The sequence below is a fragment of the Tachypleus tridentatus genome, chromosome 6, assembly GCF_004210375.1.
Source record: "Tachypleus tridentatus isolate NWPU-2018 chromosome 6, ASM421037v1, whole genome shotgun sequence".
In the NCBI taxonomy this organism is placed as follows: domain Eukaryota; kingdom Metazoa; phylum Arthropoda; class Merostomata; order Xiphosura; family Limulidae; genus Tachypleus; species Tachypleus tridentatus.
In genome coordinates, this window is record NC_134830.1 from 116,748,053 (window position 1) to 116,771,003 (window position 22,951).

General features: G+C 30.7%; 1 protein-coding gene across 12 annotated transcripts in view; it reads left to right on the top strand.

The window, feature by feature from the left end:
- LOC143253389 (uncharacterized) overlaps positions 1–22,951 on the top strand; it is an 81,259-nt gene that overhangs the window by 34,466 nt on the left and 23,842 nt on the right. For 9 of the 12 annotated variants that reach the window (XM_076507184.1, XM_076507192.1, XM_076507194.1 and 6 more), the window contains 10 exons: positions 4,241–4,424; positions 7,174–7,286; positions 11,211–11,442; positions 13,287–13,463; positions 16,098–16,214; positions 16,815–16,871; positions 17,352–17,404; positions 19,534–19,600; positions 21,372–21,457; positions 22,337–22,490. In XM_076507184.1, coding sequence (XP_076363299.1) covers positions 4,241–4,424; positions 7,174–7,286; positions 11,211–11,442; positions 13,287–13,463; positions 16,098–16,214; positions 16,815–16,871; positions 17,352–17,404; positions 19,534–19,600; positions 21,372–21,457; positions 22,337–22,490 — 1,240 coding nt within the window. The remainder of the gene's footprint in view (positions 1–4,240; positions 4,425–7,173; positions 7,287–11,210; positions 11,443–13,286; positions 13,464–16,097; positions 16,215–16,814; positions 16,872–17,351; positions 17,405–19,533; positions 19,601–21,371; positions 21,458–22,336; positions 22,491–22,951) is intronic. The other 3 variants (XM_076507193.1, XM_076507187.1, XM_076507183.1) reach the window with 1 other exon arrangement.

The window sequence follows — 22,951 nt, forward strand, 5'->3', positions numbered from 1 at the left end:
GAGAACCATTTTCTCATCAGTGATTCATTTTTGTTAAGACAGATAATTGATATCTGTTAGTTCTGACTCACCAGAGGGGTACTTGCTGTGAGACTGAATTAAATGTCTGTAGTTGCAACTGGATGCCATGTAAATGTACAGATAATTAGAAACAAGCCTTGCAAACATTTCTGTATGCCAGGCACACCATAGGATGCATTTTTACAAATTTGCCAAGAGCATGGATAGGATGCCAACAGCATGTGTAGTAATATTTTTGATGAATTACATATCACTCTGGAACTAAAGTATATACTCATTTGGATTATATCCATTCGTATTTACACACAGTATGTCTATGACCATGATGGCAGTATGATGCATGCAGGGCTCAAAAGAATACACCTAAAAACCAAGATTTTCTATCTTGCCATAAATTGATGACAGCAGCTTGAAACCATTGTGTTGGGTTTTTCTGCTAATGTTGTCAATAAATTGATTTCTACTAAGTTGCCAAATGTTGAAATAAACTGTTGTCTAGCCAAGACTTGAATCTTCTCTGGGTTTTTTTCAACATGCAACTTGAACCCTGGCATTTTACTTTTTGTATGAAGAAGGGCATTATTTCTTATTTTATTACTTATATGTATGTGTATTAATTTTTTATTTTTCACTAGTTTCCACCAGCTACTGAAACAAATGAAAAATTAATGTCCTGTTACATTTTTCTCCTCTGGACATAGGGTTACAGTGAAATTGGTAGTTTACTTGCATTGGGAATAGTAGCTACATTTATTATTGATTCTCTGAAAAACTCTTTTACCAGTTACACAGTTTGTATTGCAGATTTTCAGTATCATATAGTTCATAAGAGTCAGAACAAAAGGACTAACAGTAACCTTGAAAGTTTTGTGTTTTTTCAACTTAAATTGAGTCAACAATGACAGAAGATTCTGAAGTGAATGTGTTAGCTGAAAATAAAAAGATTAATTTACAAAACAGAAGATAGTGTTACTCAGGAAACCACCTACCATCACAGTAATTCTGCTTTCTACCTTCTGCTCATTTCCATCATTATCTGGGTTCCATTGCATTGAAATAGACTGAAATTGCTAATCTTAAGTATGGAAAATTTCTGGAGAATACGACCTAGAAATAACCAACACACAAATACACTTCAGAGAAAATTTTATTCATTGTTAAGTTTGTGCAGTTTGAAAGATATAAAGCAAAACAAAAAATATCTATCCCAGTATATATATATTTGTGTGTATTGTGATTATCTACATGGTACATTAAGAACTGATGAAATTCTTTATACCAAACACAGTAATTAGAATTTTTTTGAAGCAGCTTTTAAAGTAGTTTTGAGAGTAAAAAAATGTTTACCTATTCCAAAATGAGTTTGACATAGCCTGGTAATTAGAGCAGTGAGCTTGCTATCTGCAGTTCACTTGTTTAAATCCAACTACAGATCATGTTTGTCCTTTTAATTATGTGGATATCATGTGATAGTCAATCCCACTCCTTGTTGTAAAGAATAGTCCAAAAGTTGGAAGTGGTTAATGTTGATTAACTTTTGATGATGAGAAACCCACTTGAAATAAAAATTTACCACAGAATGGCTGGTATGGGTATTCACACATTTTTGAACACTGCAAATCAAATATTCCAACTTTATACCTGGGTGTTTTCTATGGTTATGTTGTGAAACAAATATAAACAAACACAAAATCAAAAAGTCCTACTTATACAGCAAGTAAAACCAAAATTAAACCAATATAAAGGAACACATTTATACCTATACTAATTAATAACCTAACACCCCCTACCATCCCATACCTGTTTATACTCTTGTTCTGAAGACGTGCCATCAACAGTCACTTGCAAACTCTCTCTTTCTTAACCTGAAGATGACTTAGGAAGGTTGAAATGTTGTTCTCTCCTTATCAACAATTGTTAATATCCACACTAGCCATTCTGAGATACATGATATTGAGTTGTTGTCCATCTAGTCTGTCAGTTATAAGGGAAATTCAAAAATCAAACTGAACTTACAATTCCTTTAATAAGTAGATAATGGTTACAGCTATATTCTTTTTACAGTATAATTTAAAGTCTTTGAATAAGCACAATTTGTACATTTATAGATGTAATCACATTTTGTGTTTTTTAATGAAACTATTTTAGAACTTAGTTCTGTGAGCTGATAATGACCTATACTTAGAACAGTAAACTTGTGTGCTGAAAAATCTAATATTTGTGGATTTGATTGGTATACTTAAGTATATTACGTAAGCCCTAGATTAATTTTGGTGGTCTGATGGATTTATGTTTGTTGCTTTAATTTAACAGTGTTAATCTAAATAACACTAAATCACCAAAATTCAAACTTTACACACTACACTTAAGAAGTTAATTATTTTTTTGTAAGAATATTAAAAACTAATTTTTGTTGCCTTTCCTGGTAATACATTTCTTATAATGGCGTTATGCTACTTTTATAGCTGAATAAAACTGATTTTAAGTGAAAACACACCTGATTTCAGTACCTCGTATTTATAGTTTGCTTCGGAGTTACTTATTTGGAAATATTTATGGCAACTTAAGTTTTAAGTCTATAATATAAGTGTGTGGATAACTTAGTAATGCAATTTCATTAAGATAAGTTTATGGTATGTTTTTAAGTAGGAATATTTAGTAGCATATTTTGTCAAAATGTTTTAACTTGTCATGAGCCAAGGAGACTAACTTGTTGGTTTGTCTATTTAACAAGGTTTTTTTAAGTAAAATAAATACTAAAGGCTTAAGTTAATATAAATAAATGACAACATTGAGGTAAGTCTTGACTAATTCAGTGTGTATGTGAAAAATTACACTTCACCACTTAGTCAAGTTTACTGTAATGATGTTGTCAAGCAGTTTTCTAATACACTAACATATTTGTAGTATCCCAACCAAGCTGAAGAGCCTAGGTATTGAGCAAAAGGTGTCATTGGCAGTGGATAAAGGAGCTATGACATGGTTAATGTGTTATGCATTCTTCTTTATGTTCACTCAGTTCATATTAGTAATGAATGTAAAGAACATTTAACAACATGTTAACCTTGCAGTTACCTTGATGTTATGAAGTAGTGAATAAAACCTGATGTATATTTTAGTTGTAATACATAGAAGACAAACCGGTCAGAAATTGCATTTTCTCTTCTTTCTACGTTTGTGGTGATTTCTCTGATTAACATCTTTAGGAAAGGGCCAAGATCGTACATGTAAACATTTGAAGTTGGGCTAGTTCTCTTGCTAAATTTGCTTTCATAAATATGACCAGTTATTTTCAGCTGATCTAAAACCAACTGCCATTAAAGTATATTGTGCTCAAAGCAGTCTAGCATCATTTTAAATTTTTTTGCTCAAGATACTCAGAAGATATCTAGAGATATGACTGTTTTGAAGGTCTTTCAAAAGTTTATACTTTTTTCTCATTTAGTACTTAATGTTAGGCATTTTTAAAAGCACCTACATGTTTTGAAATACTTAAGTGGTATGATTAGGTTGGTGTTACATACTGTAATAGCTTGTCATAAGAAATCTACTGTGGTGCTCTTGATAAATATACATCTAACATTAGACATCACATTATGGATGTAAGCACCTTGATAATTACATGGCCTCTTAACAGTATTTCATACTGTGTTGGATTGAAGAAACTGATTCTCAGATATAAATAGAACATAAATTGAATTTTAAAAAATTATGTAATTTTTTTAATTTCTTTTATATAATCAACAGGTATTCCTAGTTTTCACATATCACTTTGATCTCGAATAAAACCTTTTATGTGTGTTTTGTTCATTTAACCATAAAGACATAGTGTTAGTTTCTGTAAATTTTATGAACCATTTATACCATCAATTGTCATTCATTAGCTATGTGCTTTGCATTTCGTAATTTCTGTCCTGAAACACAATTTTTATATGTGTTACAAGACTATATCAGTGAATCTAAGTCACACCAAGTATTAATTACTCTGAAATATATAGTTGATCTCATACATGACAAAAGATATTTAAATTGTAAAATAGGTTAAACAATCACCACACAATATGTATGTGTGTCTTTGCCAATTACTTAACCTATTAATTACTCTACCAAGGTTGATTATATGAAATTAAAAATATTTATATGATACTACTAGAAGTTTCACTGTTATAATAGTACTTTCTTGTTAACTGTATTGAAATAAGTTTTTAAACCTTCATAGGTCTCCCAGTGATGCCAGTTCAGCATATAAACATCCAACTGGAACTGCCAGTCCATCTGCAGTGGTTACAAGTGGCTATCAGTACATTGAGGATCTAAACAGAAATTGTCTACCACATAGTACAGTAGCACAGGTACCTGTGTCACTGTATCCTGCATTACACGTGTATAGAGAACCCTACCTCGTAAGTTTGTTATTTTGACAGGTTAACTGTTTAACAAACTTATCTGTTTGTAAAGTTTGACTTCTTATCATTGCAACTGTTTATAAAAATACAAAAATCCTGTCTTTTGAGCTTCTGTCATTATACTTGTTACAATAAAGATTTGTTGTGTGTGTATTAGCACCCATCACTCAGAGTTGGGTGGCTAGATTACTGTATTTTTTGTGTTGTAACTGGAAACTGTCCATCAGTGTACTTAGGTGGTTTTCTTTTAGAACTTTTTCCCCTAAAGTGTGGGGGAGGGTAATAACCTGTCAAGCAGGGTACATTTCTACATTTTGTTAATTTTTTTGGGGTTGCATCATCCTGAGTGGCTGACTTGATTATCATTTTTTTCTACAGTAACTTTAAGATGATGTGCATGGGCTGTTTTGTTTTAGGATATTTGTCTAAGAAAGGAGGAAGGGAAATAAAGACTTATAATCCACATTTTCTTTTTTCTTTTTAATACACTTTAGGCTTTAATCACCTGCAGTTGGTTGGCTCAATTACTGTAATGTTTTGTATAAAACCTGTAAACCTAAAATCTATAAATGTGGAAGTGTACCCCCATTTTGGCATTTTTTTTATACCCCTTTCAGAAGAAATAGCCAAGAAATAGCCGATGTATGTTGTCAGAAAGTTTACAGGTTTTGGGGCATTATAAAGTTACAGTCAATCCCAGTGTTTCCAAATCATTTCATTAGATGCTTTGTAGAAGTTAGTATGACTCATTTAAATCTCTAAATATATGGAATTTAATAATAATAATAATAAAAGAAGCAGTATTATCTAATGTTGCCTTTCATGCAGTTTTTCTTACTTTATGGTTACTTTTAACTGGTGTTTACAAAAAAAACCCTCTTATAAGCTCATATCATGTTTTTTGTTTTGCTAAATCTGTCCAAGTTCTTTTCACTGTACCCCTTTATAAGATAAAGAAACCCTGTCTCAACTTTATGGCACTATGGTTGTTAGTGATACCTAAAGCATTGCTTTTGTTGTCGTTTTAACAAATTTTATGATTCTGGATTTGATATTAATGATAGTCCAGGATGAATAAGAAATGAATTTAAACTTTACCAACATGATTTAATAGTCCAGTTGGGCTTGTGGCTAAATATTGATTGCATGTTTTATTTTTGAACTATTTATGCTATGATTTGTTCTTTTTCATGGTTACATTATGTCTCCTCAGAATGTGAATATTTGAATGAAGAAAGGAAGTAGGTTGGTAGTCAACCATGGAATAACTTTCTCTGGTGGTTGTTTCAAAAACACTACAGTTGTAGTATTATATTGGCACACATCTTTGGATACATGTACATTATAGTCACTGAGTTATTTAGTCTATTGATTTATTTGTTACAGAAATTAAATACTATTAGTAATTATTTACAATATTTATATTTTGGAGTTTTAATTTTAATGGTCATGTAGGTATATTTATAGCTAACAGATCTTGTAAAAAGTAATACACAGATATCATATTGTAGCTTATGTTTTAATGTAAACAGTCTGGTTGAGACATCATCTGTCTTAAGTGAGAATAATTGAATTAAAATATCAGTTTCTAATTTTGTTTCCAACTACTAACAGGCCCAGCATGGCCTGGTGGATAAGGCACTTGACTCATAATCCAAGGGTCGCAGGTTCAAATCCCAATCGCATGCTAGCTTTTCAGCTGTTGGAGCATTATAAAGTTACAGTCAATCCCACTATTCGGTGGTAAAAGAGTAGCCCAGGAGTTGGCGGTGGGTGGTGATGACTAGCTGCCATTCCTCTAGTTTTATACTGCTAAATCAGGGATGGCTAGTGCAGATAGCTCTTATGTAGCTTTGCGCAAAATTCAAAACAAAACAAACCAAATACTAACAATAACAACTTTGTTTCATTCTTTTATATATTGCTTATGCAGAGTATTCATGATGAAACTTAGTTAAATGGAAAGCAATTGACTGTTGTAGAAACATGGGCATAAGGGATGATGTCTTGAAAACTTTCCACTTTGCATATAAATCCTGAAGATGAGATTTGGTAGTCTTTTGAAACTTCATCATCTACACTAGTATTTCTAGAACAGACAGTTGTCACTCATTTAACTAAGATATAGCTTTGTTTCAAATTCCACTGTGACCATTATACTTTGCTTTGTTTTTAAAGACTTGTTAATTATACTTACCCATTATTTTTGTAAATATTCATGCATTTTATTATCCAATTAGAAATTTGTTGTAACATTTGTTTTTAATGACTTTCACCAAAACAGTAGTACCCTTAAGTTTCACAGCACTTACAAATTAATATCTCAAAATAAATATACAATAACCAGTCCATATGTTTTGTGTATATATTGTTTAACTAACAAAAACTTCTGTGTCAGTAGCCGTAAGCAAGTTACCTATTATGGTCACCAGACTACTACTTTGAAAGGTAGTCCTTCATTTGTATTTAGCTCTGATTCCTAGATATAGTACATGCATAACTTATAGCAGCATTCTTAAAGGACTGTTTTGTAGATAAAAATACATATCTAACTGCAATAGTTTCTTTTTTCCCCTTTTTTATGTCTTATAAGGTTAGGATACTTAACAATAAACTGAACTATTTGATAGTTCTATGGTATTAAATACGTACATATATAATGCAGCATATTTTTTGTACTATTTTTATTCTTTTTACGATTATTAGTGAAAATGTTAGTGAGTTTTCTTGTCTTTATATTTTACAGAATGAAAGATCTAATGTTCCTATAGACCAACATGTACATAATGTTCGTCGTAGACCCACCCTTCTTCCTCCAACAGAAGCTCCCTCAGTGATAGAAAGGTTGCAGGCACAGAGGTCAGTAGAATGGATGTTTAAAGTGGTTAGCCTTTATTGGTTTTTCTAGAAACATGTTACATAAAAAAACTAAATTTAAAATGAAGCTAAATGCCATATTTATACAGGCTTTTCTGTAGAAAAATAACTGTGATATAAAAAAAAATTCTTTATGTTGATCCGTAGGACAGGCTGTATTGGGAACAAATTAGGAAGTCTTCTGATTGAACTTGTGATAGAAGTATTTAATTTTTAGACACATAGAATTTCAGCATAAAAGAAAATTGTCATCTTAGTAGTTTAATGTGCTTAATGTGTGGAATCATGCTTCATTTCATTAAGCATAATTGTGGTGTAATACCACATATATTAATAGGTTATTGATTTGAATAAATAACAGATGTAAATATTATGCAAAGACATAGTATGTTTTTATCCCATCCTGCCTGTTAAACTGTGATATTAATGAAAAGACTTGTATCCACTGATCAGCAACATTCAACAATGTATTTTGTATTTCTTCTAACTGTAAACCCATATTTGGCCTCTGAAGAATGAAGTGATTTAAAGTTTTATCAGTCATACATTTTGTAATAACACTGTCTATTAATGGATTATGGTTTTCAGTTATTTTTCTGTACTGTAAGTCTTTGTTTTTTAAAATTGTTGGTGTAAGTAGCATTCCAACAAAAGCCATGTTAATAAAGGTATACAACAAATAAAGCATAACTGAAGAGCTGTTATATACTTTGGTTACTAAGGTCATATTGGTCCAAAATTATTATTGTTATATATAGACTAAGCAATGGCCAGTGGTCAGTGTGCAGGATTGTGGAATCAAAAAACTATCATACTCTACGTTTAGGGACTATAGATGTGTTATAGCAATAAAGGTCAAAAACATTTTGAAAGAAAAGACTAGCCTAGTGGGTATTTTTGACACTACAAAATTACTTAGTTAATGGAGATATCCCTCATTAATTTTTTTTACAAAGCCAAACAAAGCTTATTTTTTTATGTAATATAAATACACTGTCTTTAGTTTTGATACTTGCATGTATTCAAAGTTACTGATTTTTATATTGTGTTAGAATGGCAGCTTAGTGACTGCAGCTGGACTTTACTAGAACTTAATCATGTATTTCTTTAACAGGAACTGTCAAATACAACTTAGACACAATCAGCTGAAAATGAAAACTTACAAAAATGTGCCTAAGACAATGTACGGTGTTTGTCATTGTTTGATTACCAAACTAAATCTGTGATTGTACAGGATTTGAAGAATATATAACAATAGTTTTACTAATTTAATTTCTTAAATTATTTGGTAAGTAAGCTGGTTAATGTATTGAAAGTAAATATGGATTTCAATCTGTCATTCAGTTTCCCACTTGTCATCAAGCTATGACAGTTTTGAGGTATGCCATTCCCTCAACTGCACCCCTGCAAAAGTTCATATTGAAAAGTAACACTTGGGCTCCAATTATATTGTATGCCTGGCATTTTGATCTGTCATTTACTTGCCACAGGATTAACTGATGAGGGCTTATATGTTCCCTGAAATTGCATAACTCATTAACAAGCAATAATGGAATAAGTTAGGATTTCTGATTATTTTAAAAATATAAATATTTCTTTTGGATTAATGTTATATATATGTTATAAAAAAACGAAAATACTTTTATGCAAGTAGAAAGTAAACAAATCTTTGTTTGTCATGTCTTTTATGCTTCAGAATGACATCTAAAAACTGATTTTTATTTTTCCTATCTCTTGTAAGTTTCTGTAGATTGTATGATCATAAAGCTTTATTGTATTGGAACTTGTTTAATTATTGCATTTCTCAAAATTGGGTCCTGCCATCTAGTGAGCACATACAGCACTAATATTTTTTGTTTGTTGTATTGGAAGACATCAAATTATACAGGTTTGTTTTGTTCCGTTTTGAATTTCATGAGGGCTGTTTGTGCTAGTTGTCCCTGATTTAGCAGTGTGAAACTAGAGGGAAGGCAGCTAGTCATCACCACCCAACATCAACTCACGGGCTACTGTTTTACCAACAAATTGTGGGATTGATTGCACATAATAATGCCCCTATAACTGGAAGGGTGAACTTCTCTGGTTGACAGGGATTCAAATCCCCAACCCTCAAATTACATGTCAAACTCCCTAACTACCTAGCCATGATGGGCCAGAAATTATACAGTTGTATAATTATATTTTATTTTATTTTCATGGAGAAGAATGTGGCATAAGATTATTCAATGGATGTTGTATGCCATGATCTGATGTTATTTGGTGAAAAAATTCCACATAATTAAACTGATAATACCATGGGAAGTGGATGGTAGTGAAACTTGGGAAGTTGTGGTTTGTAAAGAAGCTGCGTTTCTGCCATAGATTTATTTTATTTGTTTTCTAATGATTAGGTTTAATATCTAGCAATACTGCATCTATCAGTTAATTCCAATTGTTAAAGATATTGTTTGGATGCTATTGCATAGGATATTTCGTTGTAAATATTGGATTAGTTAGTTATTTTAGATTGTTAGATACACAAGTTTTATTTCAATTCAAAAACAACATGATATATGCTTCAATTGTTTATCATGCTGACTTAATCACCCAGTTATGTCTGTGTATGCTGTTAATGTAATTGTTTTTGGTGGTGTTTATGTGTGTGTGTGATTATATATCACATAGCTTCTCTGCTATGCATTTGATAATGGGAGCCATGTGGAGTTTGTAATGATTGTAACCTTGAAATATGTTACAGCTAAGATTGTTTGTAATTGTCTTATTTTAGTAGGTGGTACTTCTTACTGCACAAGATAATCCATTGAGTGAATAGATGAACACAGTTCTAAACAATCACTAAAAGTAGTAATTTTTCATATATTTTGAGTACTTGTTTATCATTTTAGGGATAATATTTTTAGCAATATTATAATAGATTTTAATTTGAAAATTACAACAAGCATTTTGTTCTGTAAGCAAATTGTGACCTTTCATTAAGATAGTTTAGATTTTCAAAAAAACAGACAACACTATTAATAAGTTAGTGAAAGGCTTCTTTACTTCTCAACTTCATGTAGTAATAGATTGACATCTGAGTATCATTGGTGACTCCATAACACTTGTTTTATAATTTAAAATATTTGTATACTTGTGTTTTTATAATTTCTGAAGTCACATAATTTAAACTGCAAACTGTATATTCAGATGCTTTGTTCTGAAACAAAATAAACCTAGAATTCAAAACACAAAAACTACAGTTATTAACCATAATTCTTATGCCACAAAAAATTAATTTTGATTATGAAAATTCTGTATATATACAACTTAAACTTTTTAGAATTTAAACAGTTATGAACACTTACGTATGTTTGTATTGTATATCTTCATAAGGTGTTAAATTTTTTTTTGAATATTTAATAAAAATTCTCGTCTTTAGAAAATTATACCTATACATTCGTGTGCGTGCACACACACACACACACACACTTACTTGGTCTCAAGCTCACTAACAGCCCATCAAAGATTATTGAATGTAATGTATTGAGATTTTAGTTCCTGATATGTTTGAAGTTTGATACTTGTTACATTCGAGATGCATTTAAAAAAGCTTTCTCAGCGGTTTTTGGACTATCAGTAACTACCGAGTTAAAGGATTAACTCTGTAATTACCAGTGTGAACCATATAGACCCCTGTCAGCTCTTTTGTGACATTTTTTCAAAATTATTTGTTTACCATAAAATTTCTCTTGGGTTTATAATAACCTGTTACAATATGGTTGAGACTTCAGATGGTAGCATTTTACTTTTCAGTGTAAATTAATAAAATATTTTTTCTGTTTGAATTAAACTTGTGTTTTGTTTAGTATCAGTGAAAAATAGCTATTATGTGCTCTGAGTGGTATTTAATTGAGATTATTCTTACTTTAGTAGGGTCCAACAGGAAACTCATAGGTATCAATATGAAAGAGAAATGGCTGCCTCCATGGCATCTGGATTTGTACCTCCTGGGAATCCTCTAGCTGGTTCAACTATTGGTCAATCTGGAGTTGATATTGACCACTCTGTTGTAAGTAAGAGGCCAAGGTTAGCAGTAGAAATAAAACATCCTTTTCACCAGCCTCTCATCATCGACACTTTGGGTGCTATGGAAATGAAAAAGGTATTTATTTTTAATAATGTGGTTGACGTTTATTGCATCAAATGGTATTAGTTGAGAATGTTGCTAGAAAAATTAGCTTGTCAAAACTGGTATCTTTTCAGATTCTGTGCTACTTTACTGATTAATCACAAGTGTAGTTACTTTGTGACAATGACACACTGAAAACAGTAAGAATGGTAAGTTATTATTTGATTGAGTTCAAAATAGTTAAAAATGAGTTATTTCTGTAGCTTTTGATAACACTGCTTTACATTCTTGTGATACAGATAAAGATTCATGACCATTGGATTCCTTATTAATGTCTGCGTGAGGATTTTGGAGCAAAATGGCTGCTTGTACATGTTATCTCCATGTACATTAAATTTTACTAACCAAGCATGTCCTTGCTTTGCTTAACCAAAATATACTCCTTCCTCTTTCCCCTCCTTTTCTCACCAGCTGTGGACTGTACCAGCAGGTGGAGCAAGTGTGTAAGTAACCTTCATACACCATGAGAAAGGAAAAACTAAATAAAACAATGGCATGTGGTTTGGCAGGTTAGTGTGAACTAGTCTTGACAGTTCTGTTTACTCAAGTGAGACCAGTTTGTTGTTTGGAGGGGAGATAGCCTAAGGGGTTACTTGATTAACAGGCATGATGAGAACCAGTAGAAAAACTTGCTACACCAGTGGGTGACCCAGATATGAACTTCTCTACCCTTAACAATGGCATCCCTTATTGGGGAAAGTAGTTGTATGTGTTTATTGGCCTTTTTTGTTGTCCTCTGTCATTTCTCTGTCTGACCCCTCTATCAACCAGGAAAGACAACGTTTCTTGTGTAACCTTCTTGTTTTAAAGTTGACCTCGAAGAGGTGAAAGAGGCCAGACAAAATTATCTTCTTGTCTTTTTCTAATTTCAGATCATTCTTAAGTTGTTTAATAAAAAAGGACAAAGTAACTTTAAGGAACAGAATTTTTTTAGGAATCTAAAATTCTTTTTAAAGTTACTCCAAAGCCTTCATTTGTTTGGAAATCAGTATATAATATTTATAAAGAAATTAATACCTTACATAAAGAGTCGATGTACCAATATTTCACTTTGTGATTTTGACTACTGTAACATGAACAGCCATTTGTCACAAGCTGATTCCTAATGTTACAGTAGTTCTGAGTCAGCCAATCATAGGTTCTGACTTATTTGGTGCATTGGAAGTTGACACAGAATATGTTTTGTACTTGTTGAATAAGGAGATAATTCTTAATTTCTATTAAATTAAAGAACAAAAAGTTCATTGGATATCAGAAGGTTATCAGATTTTGAATGGAATACATTTGTTCTTTTAAAATCATTTAAAACATGATGGAAAGCATCTTTGTTTAATCAATTACAAATGTATATAATACAGCACTTTCTAAACTACTGTAAATCTGATGTGCTTGGTTGTACTCTTTAAATCTTTGGTGTATATAATTTGTGTTTCCATTTTAATAAGTGTGGTTATGTTATGCAGTTTATGTAAATTTTTTATAGCATTTTAATTGAAATTTGTATTGTCTCTCAAGAAAAAAACTATAAACCTGGATTGCTTGGTTGCAAAATATAATGAAAACACAAGTATTTGGATGATATATCCAATTTTTAAAATAAAAATTTATATATTATAATACATTTTAGAGATCTATGAACATAAATTTCAGGTTTATAAATAAAAATAAAAGGTCTGGTTAAAGGTATTTATAAAAATAATTATTTTTGTATGAAAAGTATTTTAATAGAAATACAGTTAACTAAATAAATTTCTTTCTTTGTGATGCTTAATGCTGTATATGACAGATTGACATTAAAACTAGTGTAACTGTTTCAGGAGCAGATATACAACCCTCAGGTTGAAGCCATATCTCCAACATTACCAGGAGAAGATTCTAGGATTAGTCTCTCTCCTCAGAGGACATCAAAAGATGAACTACTTCAGTCTATTAACAAGATTGATAGAGAAATAGCACAGGTTGAGCATCAAGTGACCAACTTGAGAAAAAAACAGGTAACTTGATTATTTATATTTGGTCAAAACCTGGTTGTAATATAGTTTTGTTTCAAGGGTTTGTATTTATTCATATTTCCTTTGCTGCAACATAGAACCTTGGGAGTAAACATTTTCTGGTTTTTTATGGAAGCAAATTCAGAACTGATGTTTAACATGTATAAACGTAAGGAAAAGGTTTCCGAACATGACCTGGCCAAGATAGAGGACAGAACAAGTAACAGTTTAAATGCTTACTTTGGTCACAAGCATGTTATGTGATGTAAAAAATTTAGAATGACCAAGGTTTGGGTGTTTTTTTTTATATTTTATATCAAGGCTTTCAACAAGAAGAATCATTTCAATTTCATTACTTGTGTTAGCTGTTAACGTTGGTAGGTTCACTTTTTACGTAATTGGATAATAAATTTAAGAAAATGATTGATGGGATATCCTGTCATGATGTCAAAGCATAGAAGCTGTAGAATATCTATCTTTGCAATACTAAACGATGTTAGTAACCAAACTTAGCAAGTGAAGTTTCTTTTACATAACAGACTAAGGTTCTCGGATGTTTTTTGTTGCAAATATGCTATGAAGAATCACATCCCTTGAACACCACTTAATCCTAAATGGACAAAGGTCACTTTTGCTTTGAAGAAATTGAAGTAGAAGTATCTCTGTGTGTGTGGTTTAAGGTACTTGACTTGCAGTACACCTTCAGCTGTAGGTGTTATAATGTGATGTCCAATCTCACTATTTGTTGGTGAAAGAGTAATCCAAGAGTTGATGATGGTTAGTCTATCACTTCTAAATTAAGGACATATAACACTCATGCAACTTTGCACATAATTCAAAATAAGACATTTCACAGATGCACATAATAGTAATAACCGTACAAATCAGATGCCTTTGTTTATTTTCAAGTCTGTGGACCTGCTAATCTAAATCTACAAAACATTTGACTTAATTGGCTTGTCTTGGTTTACAGTATAAATATATTTATATCTAAACTGGATTTGTTTGTTTTTTGTGTAGATCGACTTTGATCATTAATTATGTTTTGTTTAAAAAACTAACTACAAATTTCTAGTAGCATAAAATACACAGTTAAAAATTCTAAAATGGATTTTATGAAAGTGCAGTCATATATTTAAAGTGGTTTTGAATCTCATATATCATTTTCACACTTCATCTTGACACTTGTGTCCATGCTGAGAGATGAGTGCCAGTTTTAATCTCCATCTTGAATATTTAACTAATTAAGTATAATGATGGGTGGAGAATGAATTGTCAACTTCAAAACCATTTAATTCCTATTTGCAGTTAAGACCTGTTGATTGAACCTGTGGTTATGAACTGATAATTTTGTTTCACTTTCAATTAACGTATTCAACTAGGTTTCAAGAGGTCAATTTAAAACCAGATTGTATCTTCAGAAACAAGAGTTTGAATGTAATGTTAACATGCTACATGGTTTATTGACATTAACCTTAACACTGTTAGAACAGATTTCAGTTTATTATTATTCATTAACAGTTGTCACAAACAATCCTGAGGTAATTTTATTTGTTTACCATCCAGTTTGAAATGTTATTTGAAGAAGTTGAATAATTTCAGAAATGTTAGCTTGGTGTTCTTAAAGTAAGCTGCTTCCAATTTAACTATGTATGGATTTGGTTTGTCAGACCAACACTTTGATGTAATGAGCTATTGGTAAACTGTTTAAGTCTGTTGTACACAGTTAAAAGAGTTGCAAAGGTATTCATAGTCAATGTATGTCTGTGAATTGACTGTGTCAGTTTGACTTTAGGTTTTTGATAGGTTTAGAGTGCAATGTGATTTTCATGTGAAGAATAAAAAATACAGTTGTCTGTTATGTAGTTTGTATAACCTCTAGAACCTCCTAAATGTATATCTGCATTTTTTTCTTTTTTACTGTACTGTATGTTGTACTTTGTATGTTCTGTCCTCTGCCATGATCTCTAAATTAGCAATGTAAGGTTAAGTGAATAGTTTATAACTGCCATATACATAATACCATGTCGAATAGGACTGTAGAATGTCATGACTTGTGCACTTGATCCCTATCCACATGCATAGGGTTAAGATTTTATCCAAATTAGTTTAGAAAGTTTATCATTGATAAGTCACCACAAGCACATGGTTTTACTTGTTCTCTTGACATAGCCAAAAATAGTTTTAAAGTAACAGGAAATTATTTGAAATTTTGATTACATCAATGCAAGTTTATTTAAAAAAACAAACAACCATCCTTTACAGATTTAAGGGTTAATCTCAAATTAAAGCTATTATTTGTATTTTTTAAACCAAAAAACAAAAGTATTTAGAATTGGATGGTTCCAGCCAATTAAAAAGAACAAATTCAAGTCCCAAGTTGAGTTTTTATTAATGTCATCAGTGTTAAAAGATGGAATTTGTACTGTGTTCAACTAGTAAGTTTTTTTTGTCATGATGTATAACTACTAATCTAGTAATAAAAGCAAGAATCTGCAGCTCTTAACACACTGGCCAAAAAGTGACAGTCTTAATTTGGTGTTTTATCTATCTCCTACACTTTCATATGTTAGTTTAATTTGTTGCACTGTAATCTTTTAAGTAGAAGTTAAGAATAAAGTTTTTTGTCATGACAAGCTTGACTTGGAAGCAGAAGCAAATCGTCCATCGGATACCAGGGAGAAACCACAAGAAGCGTTGATCTCAGAATCTAAGCAGCTCAGCATAGCTCAGTTAATCTACTCAGATAACAGAGTAAGTTATTTGAATTGTTTAGGTTTGTTCCAAATGAAATGCACGGTGTTTTTCATGGGTTTTTGAAGATGTTATAATCAATTTGATAAAAAAGCTTACTTTGTGAATGTAATTTCTTGTTGTAATGGTGGATTTTTTCATACAAAATGATTAACAATGAATACTGATTGAATTGTGTGTTATTTTATCTTTTGTTCAGCAGCAATGAGAAAGTCAGTTACTTGACTTTTAGTCATTATTTTAGTGTACTTTATTGTTCTCTTTCTGAGACAGTTGAAACTTGAGTCATAAGACTTTGCTGTGATTAAGTTTGGGGATGTAAGTCATTTATTGTGGGTTGCTAAATATATATAAACATGCTCTAATAACATCATTACTTGTATTTATTTTAATTAATACACAATAATTATAAAAACAAAATCAAAAACTGAGTTTTTGTTAAAGATAATTCAAAAGTTATCCATATTACAGTTGAATTAGCTGTTCTCCAAGAAGATTATACATTGTTTTGAATTGTATAATTCATATAATAACATTAATATCAACAATTATAATAATAATAAAATAACATTTTATACCCAAATTTTGTTCATTTTCTAGAAAAAAGCACAGAAAGCCCATGGTCTATTGGAAAATTTAGGACCTAGCATACACCTGGTAAGTTTCTGAGTTTGGTTAGAACATTTGGTTTATCATACATCTGGTAAGTTTCTGAGTTTGGTTAGAGTATTTATGACTTAGCATAGATCTGGTAAGTATCTGAGCTGATTTATCTCTGTCTTGAAGTTTTGAGCTTTAATACAATTTTGTATGGTTCATTTTATCATGTTTCAATAAAATAAGATCTAGTATTATCATCCTTGTGTGTGTGTGTGTGTGTGTGTGTGTGTGTGTGTGTGTGTGTGTGTGTAGAGTACAGAAACTGTAAATGTGAAATTCAGTTGCTATGGTAGTATGCTTTGCCTGTCTCTGTTGCACATGTCACTGATTTAATAACAGATTGGTTAAGAACTGTTTTTACCCAGATATAAAAAATTTAAAAACAATGTCATTAATTCTGCTTCACATTTATTAAGTCTGTTTTGAGAGCATTATATACCAGTAATAAATTGGTAATGATTTCTTTCCTTCCCTTAGCCTCTGTATAATCAGCCGTCAGACATTGCTGTGTATCACGAAAACAAAAGAGAGTAAGTAATTTGTTGTATTATTATATTAAAAATCCTTTTAAGTAAAACATTAATAATTTATGAAATAGGATTCTTAATATTAACTTCTGTAGTATTTCCACTCATTTAAAATTGTTTTCTAACTGTTGATTATTTAAAAGCAGATTACTGCAAATTAATGTACTTAACCTTAATTATTGCTTGTTTTCAAGTATATAACAGCCAGTTATGTTTTCTGTTCCACTTGTTTTATTATGTCAGTTTGAAGCATCCAGTCATGAGTAAGAAGGTTAATACACATTATTCAAACATGTGATCAATATTTTTGGAAGTTTTTTTTGGTTAGCAAAAAATTGTTCTATAAAAAAAAGAAAGTGTTAAACTTAAAGACTGATCAGAAGTTTCAAACAAAAAATCAGAGAAGAATAATGTTGATCAATGAAGAGCCAGCTGTTTTTCCCAGATTCAAGTTCAAAAAAACATTAACTATATATTTCTTTTGAATTGAGAGTATGGGGGTTCACGACACATGCACTTTGATCTTCAGCCCTTTATATAAGATTAATAATGTAACATCAGATTTTGTGTTATGCTTAAATTACTGTTGGGGATAGTTTAATAAATAACTAAAGCTATGTATGCAGGCTGCTAGTTGAACAAGAGTTATGACTTTTTGTGTAATTTTGATAAATCCTGCCTCTCGCATTTTTTAAGAGGACTGTTCAGTGAAGCCATTTTGTATACTTGAGTTTAGAGGAGTCATCTAGATGTTTGAGTGATTTAAACCTGAAAATTGTGAGTGTAAAATAATATTGATCTTAATTGTTTACTGTGTCTAACATTTGATCCAAGATGATTTCTTAGAATTGTCAGAAAATTGAGGCATATAACCATGGCTTTTACAGTTTTTAATTAGAATGTTGTGTGGCTATAGGTTTAACTACTCAAAACCTTTGACTGATATTATACAAGATTAATTTTGGTGGCAATTGTACCTGGCTTTGGTGTATATGGAATATCTCATTCATTTGTGAAAATATTAAAAAAAAAATACAATTGTGGCTGAAACATGGGATTTCTTTTGATATTTGTTTTTTATCAAGTAATGAATAATTGAAATAGATTGAAGTTTAAACGATTTCAATGACAGTACTGTGAAGAAAAAAGAAATTATGTAAAATATGTTTAATTATTCCACTGTTTGGTGATTATTTCGCTGCAGTTAATGTTGGGCTAGGCTAGAGAAAATGAAAGAAAAATTACAAAGTTTTTACTTTATTCATGAATCTATATTTTATATACAACAGACTTGCAACATGTACTAAAAATATGCCATGTCTTGTGAATATATACACAAGTTCAGAGTTTTAGTATGTATAGCTTCACAAATTCATTCTTGTAAGTTTAACAAGAATGCCTTAACAAGCTAGAAGATACTCCTTAAATTTTTCTAGTTTTAAGTTGTAAAGTGTTAAAGGAGAAATATGCCATTGGAGAAAAAAATATTATATATATTTTCCAATGGCATATTTCTCCTTTAACAAAAATAGCATTAAAAATCAGTACAATAATACATTCATATTTATCATTTCCCCCCCCTCCCCCCCTCATTAAAAAATTAAAGCAAGGTAATTTTCATGTCATAGAAGCCATTTTTGAGTATCCCTAGGCTAGCTCCTATGATGTTTTTAATGTAAGGTTGCCTTTTTTTTTTACACGAAACTGAATTGAAATATTACCTTATTTTTTCTGGGTGTGAAACACATTTGCACAAAACTGTGTAGGCTTCTATATATTTATAAATATTTTAAAAAGTAATGAGTAACCCTAATCATGTGTAGTTTTACTACCTTAACTGTACAGTATTTATTTGATGAGAAACTTTTTTTCTGGGTGACAGTAACATTATTTATGCTGAATTGTATATATTTTGTTTCTTTGTTATTACACTGCTGAATGAAACTTGTATGAAATGATATGCAAATTATTCAAGCCATTATACCTTCCTTAATTTCCTTTATCTTCAGTTACAATTGTAAATATATAATCAGATTTCCATGTAACTTCGAATGGACTATTTTAATATATTTTATAAACACCTGTATAAAATATAATGAAGTAAGAGTAGCTAACATTATTGTTTTCTATAGCTTTATCTCAATGAAGAAGAAATTGCTGCTACATTTGATGAAAATCCAACAAGAAAGGCATCTAAGGGTAAGATTAGTCAATAATATGGTGTGAACATGTGGTTAAATTGATCTTGCAAATCAAAAAGCTGATGTAGTTATTATTATACATTAAAAAATAAGTTTATATCTTATGTGAAATATTATGGATAGTTTAGTAAGTCTTTACAAAATTCTAATTCTTATTATAATTCACTTTCCTTTTCAACTTATTTTGTTAGTTATCAGTTGAATATAAAATAAAAGCATGTATAGTACATTTTAGCAACTGTTCTGACATGGCTTTATTAATTTAAATAGAGTGCTGTATAGTTTGTTGTTTTTTCAGTTTAGTTTTAATTTTTTTGTCATTTGACATGTTCCCCACCCCTTTCTGAACCATTGGGTAGACTCTTGTTATTTTCCTAATCCAAGGGCCAATAACCCAAGTAACAAGATCTTTTTCAAATTTGGTAAAATCTAAAGATATTGAGAGCTGCAATGTTTATAAACTCCCTCTTTCAATAATTGGACAGTAAGATGTAGAGAGTCATAGGTTACTGGTCCCTCTTCCAGTCTTAAGTCTACATGAATGTGCTATCAGATCTGAACTTGTTTTTGAGATCACAATGTATATCCCATTTCTTATGGCAAGCTCAACCTTTTACAACTATAACCATCAGTTTTTGTATCAGCCCAGAACCTTAATTTTTATCTGTACGAGTCCTTATTAAATCGTCGTACTGGATTTGGTTTTCTGTGGTCTATTGTTTAAGAAGTGAGATTTTCCCCAGTCATGGCTTACTAGTTCACTTAAACAGACTTCCTTATTCAGTATCTCATATTTAACAAGTCAGAACTGGAAATAATCCTTTACATTGGGCAGTTATGACTCTTAATGTCTTTTCATGGGATTAACAATGATGTTTCAATCTGCTTAGTTTTTCTCTCAGCCTTCTGATTTCTTTTCAGTTCCAAACATGAAGAGTAATCTTTTTCTTTCTTCCAATGTGAATTTTCTAGCATGTCTGTAATTAGCATTTTGATCATAAATTATAAACCTAAGTAGACATTTACCTAAAACTATGCCAGTAAAAATGTGTGTTCTTTAAAGGCATTACTGCATGACAACAAATGACTGAAATTCTTTATATGTAGAGAGTTAACTAGACAAGTGATTATACCCATAATGCTGTCTCTTAAAATACATACACAAAATTAAACAATGCAATTAAATGACACTAAGTATGATAGAATAAAAGAGTAAGTTATTCACAAAGCAAGAACGAAGAGAGCTAGTTTGAGGTTTAATAGAAGCAAGTTTCTCTTTTGGGTTATATTCTACTATTAACCTTTTTGAAACAGGCTCAGTATAATATAAAAGAACTAAGTATTTATGCTATAACTTTTAATGCTGTATGTGTACCTTCACAAAAATTTGTAGACCTTCAGTAAATATTGCAAGTTTTTTATACACAGGAAATCAGTTTTTAACAAAGTATTTTTGCTAAAGATTTATTTGTGAATATGATGAGTATGATTTATTACTAGGCTGAGTACAAAGTGATTTTTATGTTGATTAAAAACTATTCTTCATTCCAGAAATCTTAAATATCGTTTGTGTAATATATATATAACACCTCCTAAATATATTAAATAACTACAACTGACATATTGTTATAAAAATGCCTACATTTTAGAAATAGCAGTCAAAAAATTTGAAGTAAATTTTATAGAAAACATAGTTTATAACACTGAAAGCTCTTTTCTGTTTTTTTATAAAATTGTGGTTAGAATTTGATTCTTCTTTTCATTTGTAGGAAACTTACCTATCTGAGAATTACACCAAGCTCATGCAGGCATGGCTGAAAAAAATGGAAAAAAGAGACAGCAGTGGTAATCGAAAGTAAGTGTAATAAACATAAATTTAATATTTTGCAAATACCATACCCTGTGGTTTAGCAATAAGTCTTAAGGCTTTTATTGACAGAAAATTAGATTTTTAACCCCAATGGCTGTCAAAGCACATGTAGCCCATTAAGTACCTTAAAAATTAACAAACTAATAATTTTATGTAAACTAATTAATATTAAAGATATACACTTATTTAACATTTTTATCCTGTTCTCTTTGTTTTTCCAGGAGAGCAAATAATATTCTTAAGTTTTAAAATATTGTCTCATTTCTTCCCACGTGACACCCAAATTGACTACAAAATAAAGTTTTACCTGAGGTATCAAAATTTAAATTTTATTTTGTATCTCAGAACAGCTGGTATGGGTATTAACACTTATTGGAAGGTCGAAACACTGTTCTCAGCTTATCCATAAGTGTTAATACCCATACCAGATGTTCTGAGATACATTTTTATTTCAAGTGGGTTTCTCATCATCAAGAATAAATTTTATATTGATGTTCTTTTCATAAAGTAATAAAGAAAAGCCAAACTTCATAATTATGGTTTAGGTGTTTTTTTCCTTCTGATAGTGACATTTATGTAGGAATTATAAATATTCATGTTTTCTGTCAGTACAGATATTATATGTAAATATATGAAACAAAGCTGTTAATCTGTAATCTTTGTTTGTTTTTTTACTTAGTCAAAGTAGTTTGATAATCCTGAATTTGTTTCTAATTAGTCATGCCAAAAAAGTGTACATATAACTTCTCCAAGCTTAAAAAGCTAAGTTCTAACCAATATACATTCTTTTTGAAAATTGTAGGGAAACAGAACTTTATTATGTTAAGACTTGGAAAATCAAATGGTTTTTTCTATTCCTTACAGGGTGAAAGAAACTAAACAGAGAGAATTTTTTGAAAAACAGTTTCCTGAACTGAGGAAACAACGTGAAGACAAAGAAAGGTTCTCTCGGGTAGGACAGAGAGTAAGAAGCGAAGCTGAATTGGAAGAGATAGTGGATGGAATTCATGAGCAGGAGGTATTTGTTACAGCTCTATTCAAATTAGAATATACAGAATATGTAGCTTTCTGATACATTTCTTTTGTGTATACCCAGATTTTCATAAAATGTCTTGTATAATGCGAATTCCAGAACTTTTTGTATAATAGCTTAGTTATTAGGTTGTTTTAAAGTATACACCATATACCAATCACCTAAGCATGTGTATGTGGTTAAAGCTGTAATTTTGTTAAAATTAATTTGTGTATATAGCTGTTATTTATTTATCTTTAATATTGTGCTCAATTACACAGCCCTCCAGTGGCTCAGTAATATCTCTGTGGACTTGCAATGCTAAAAATTAATTTTTGATACTCGTGGTGAGTACAGCTTAGAAAACTGATTGCAGCTTTGTGATTTAGTGCAAATAAAGAAACACTAATTACATAGTAAAAGTAAACAGTTTTAAATAGATTGCACAAATCATGTTGTGTAGTTCT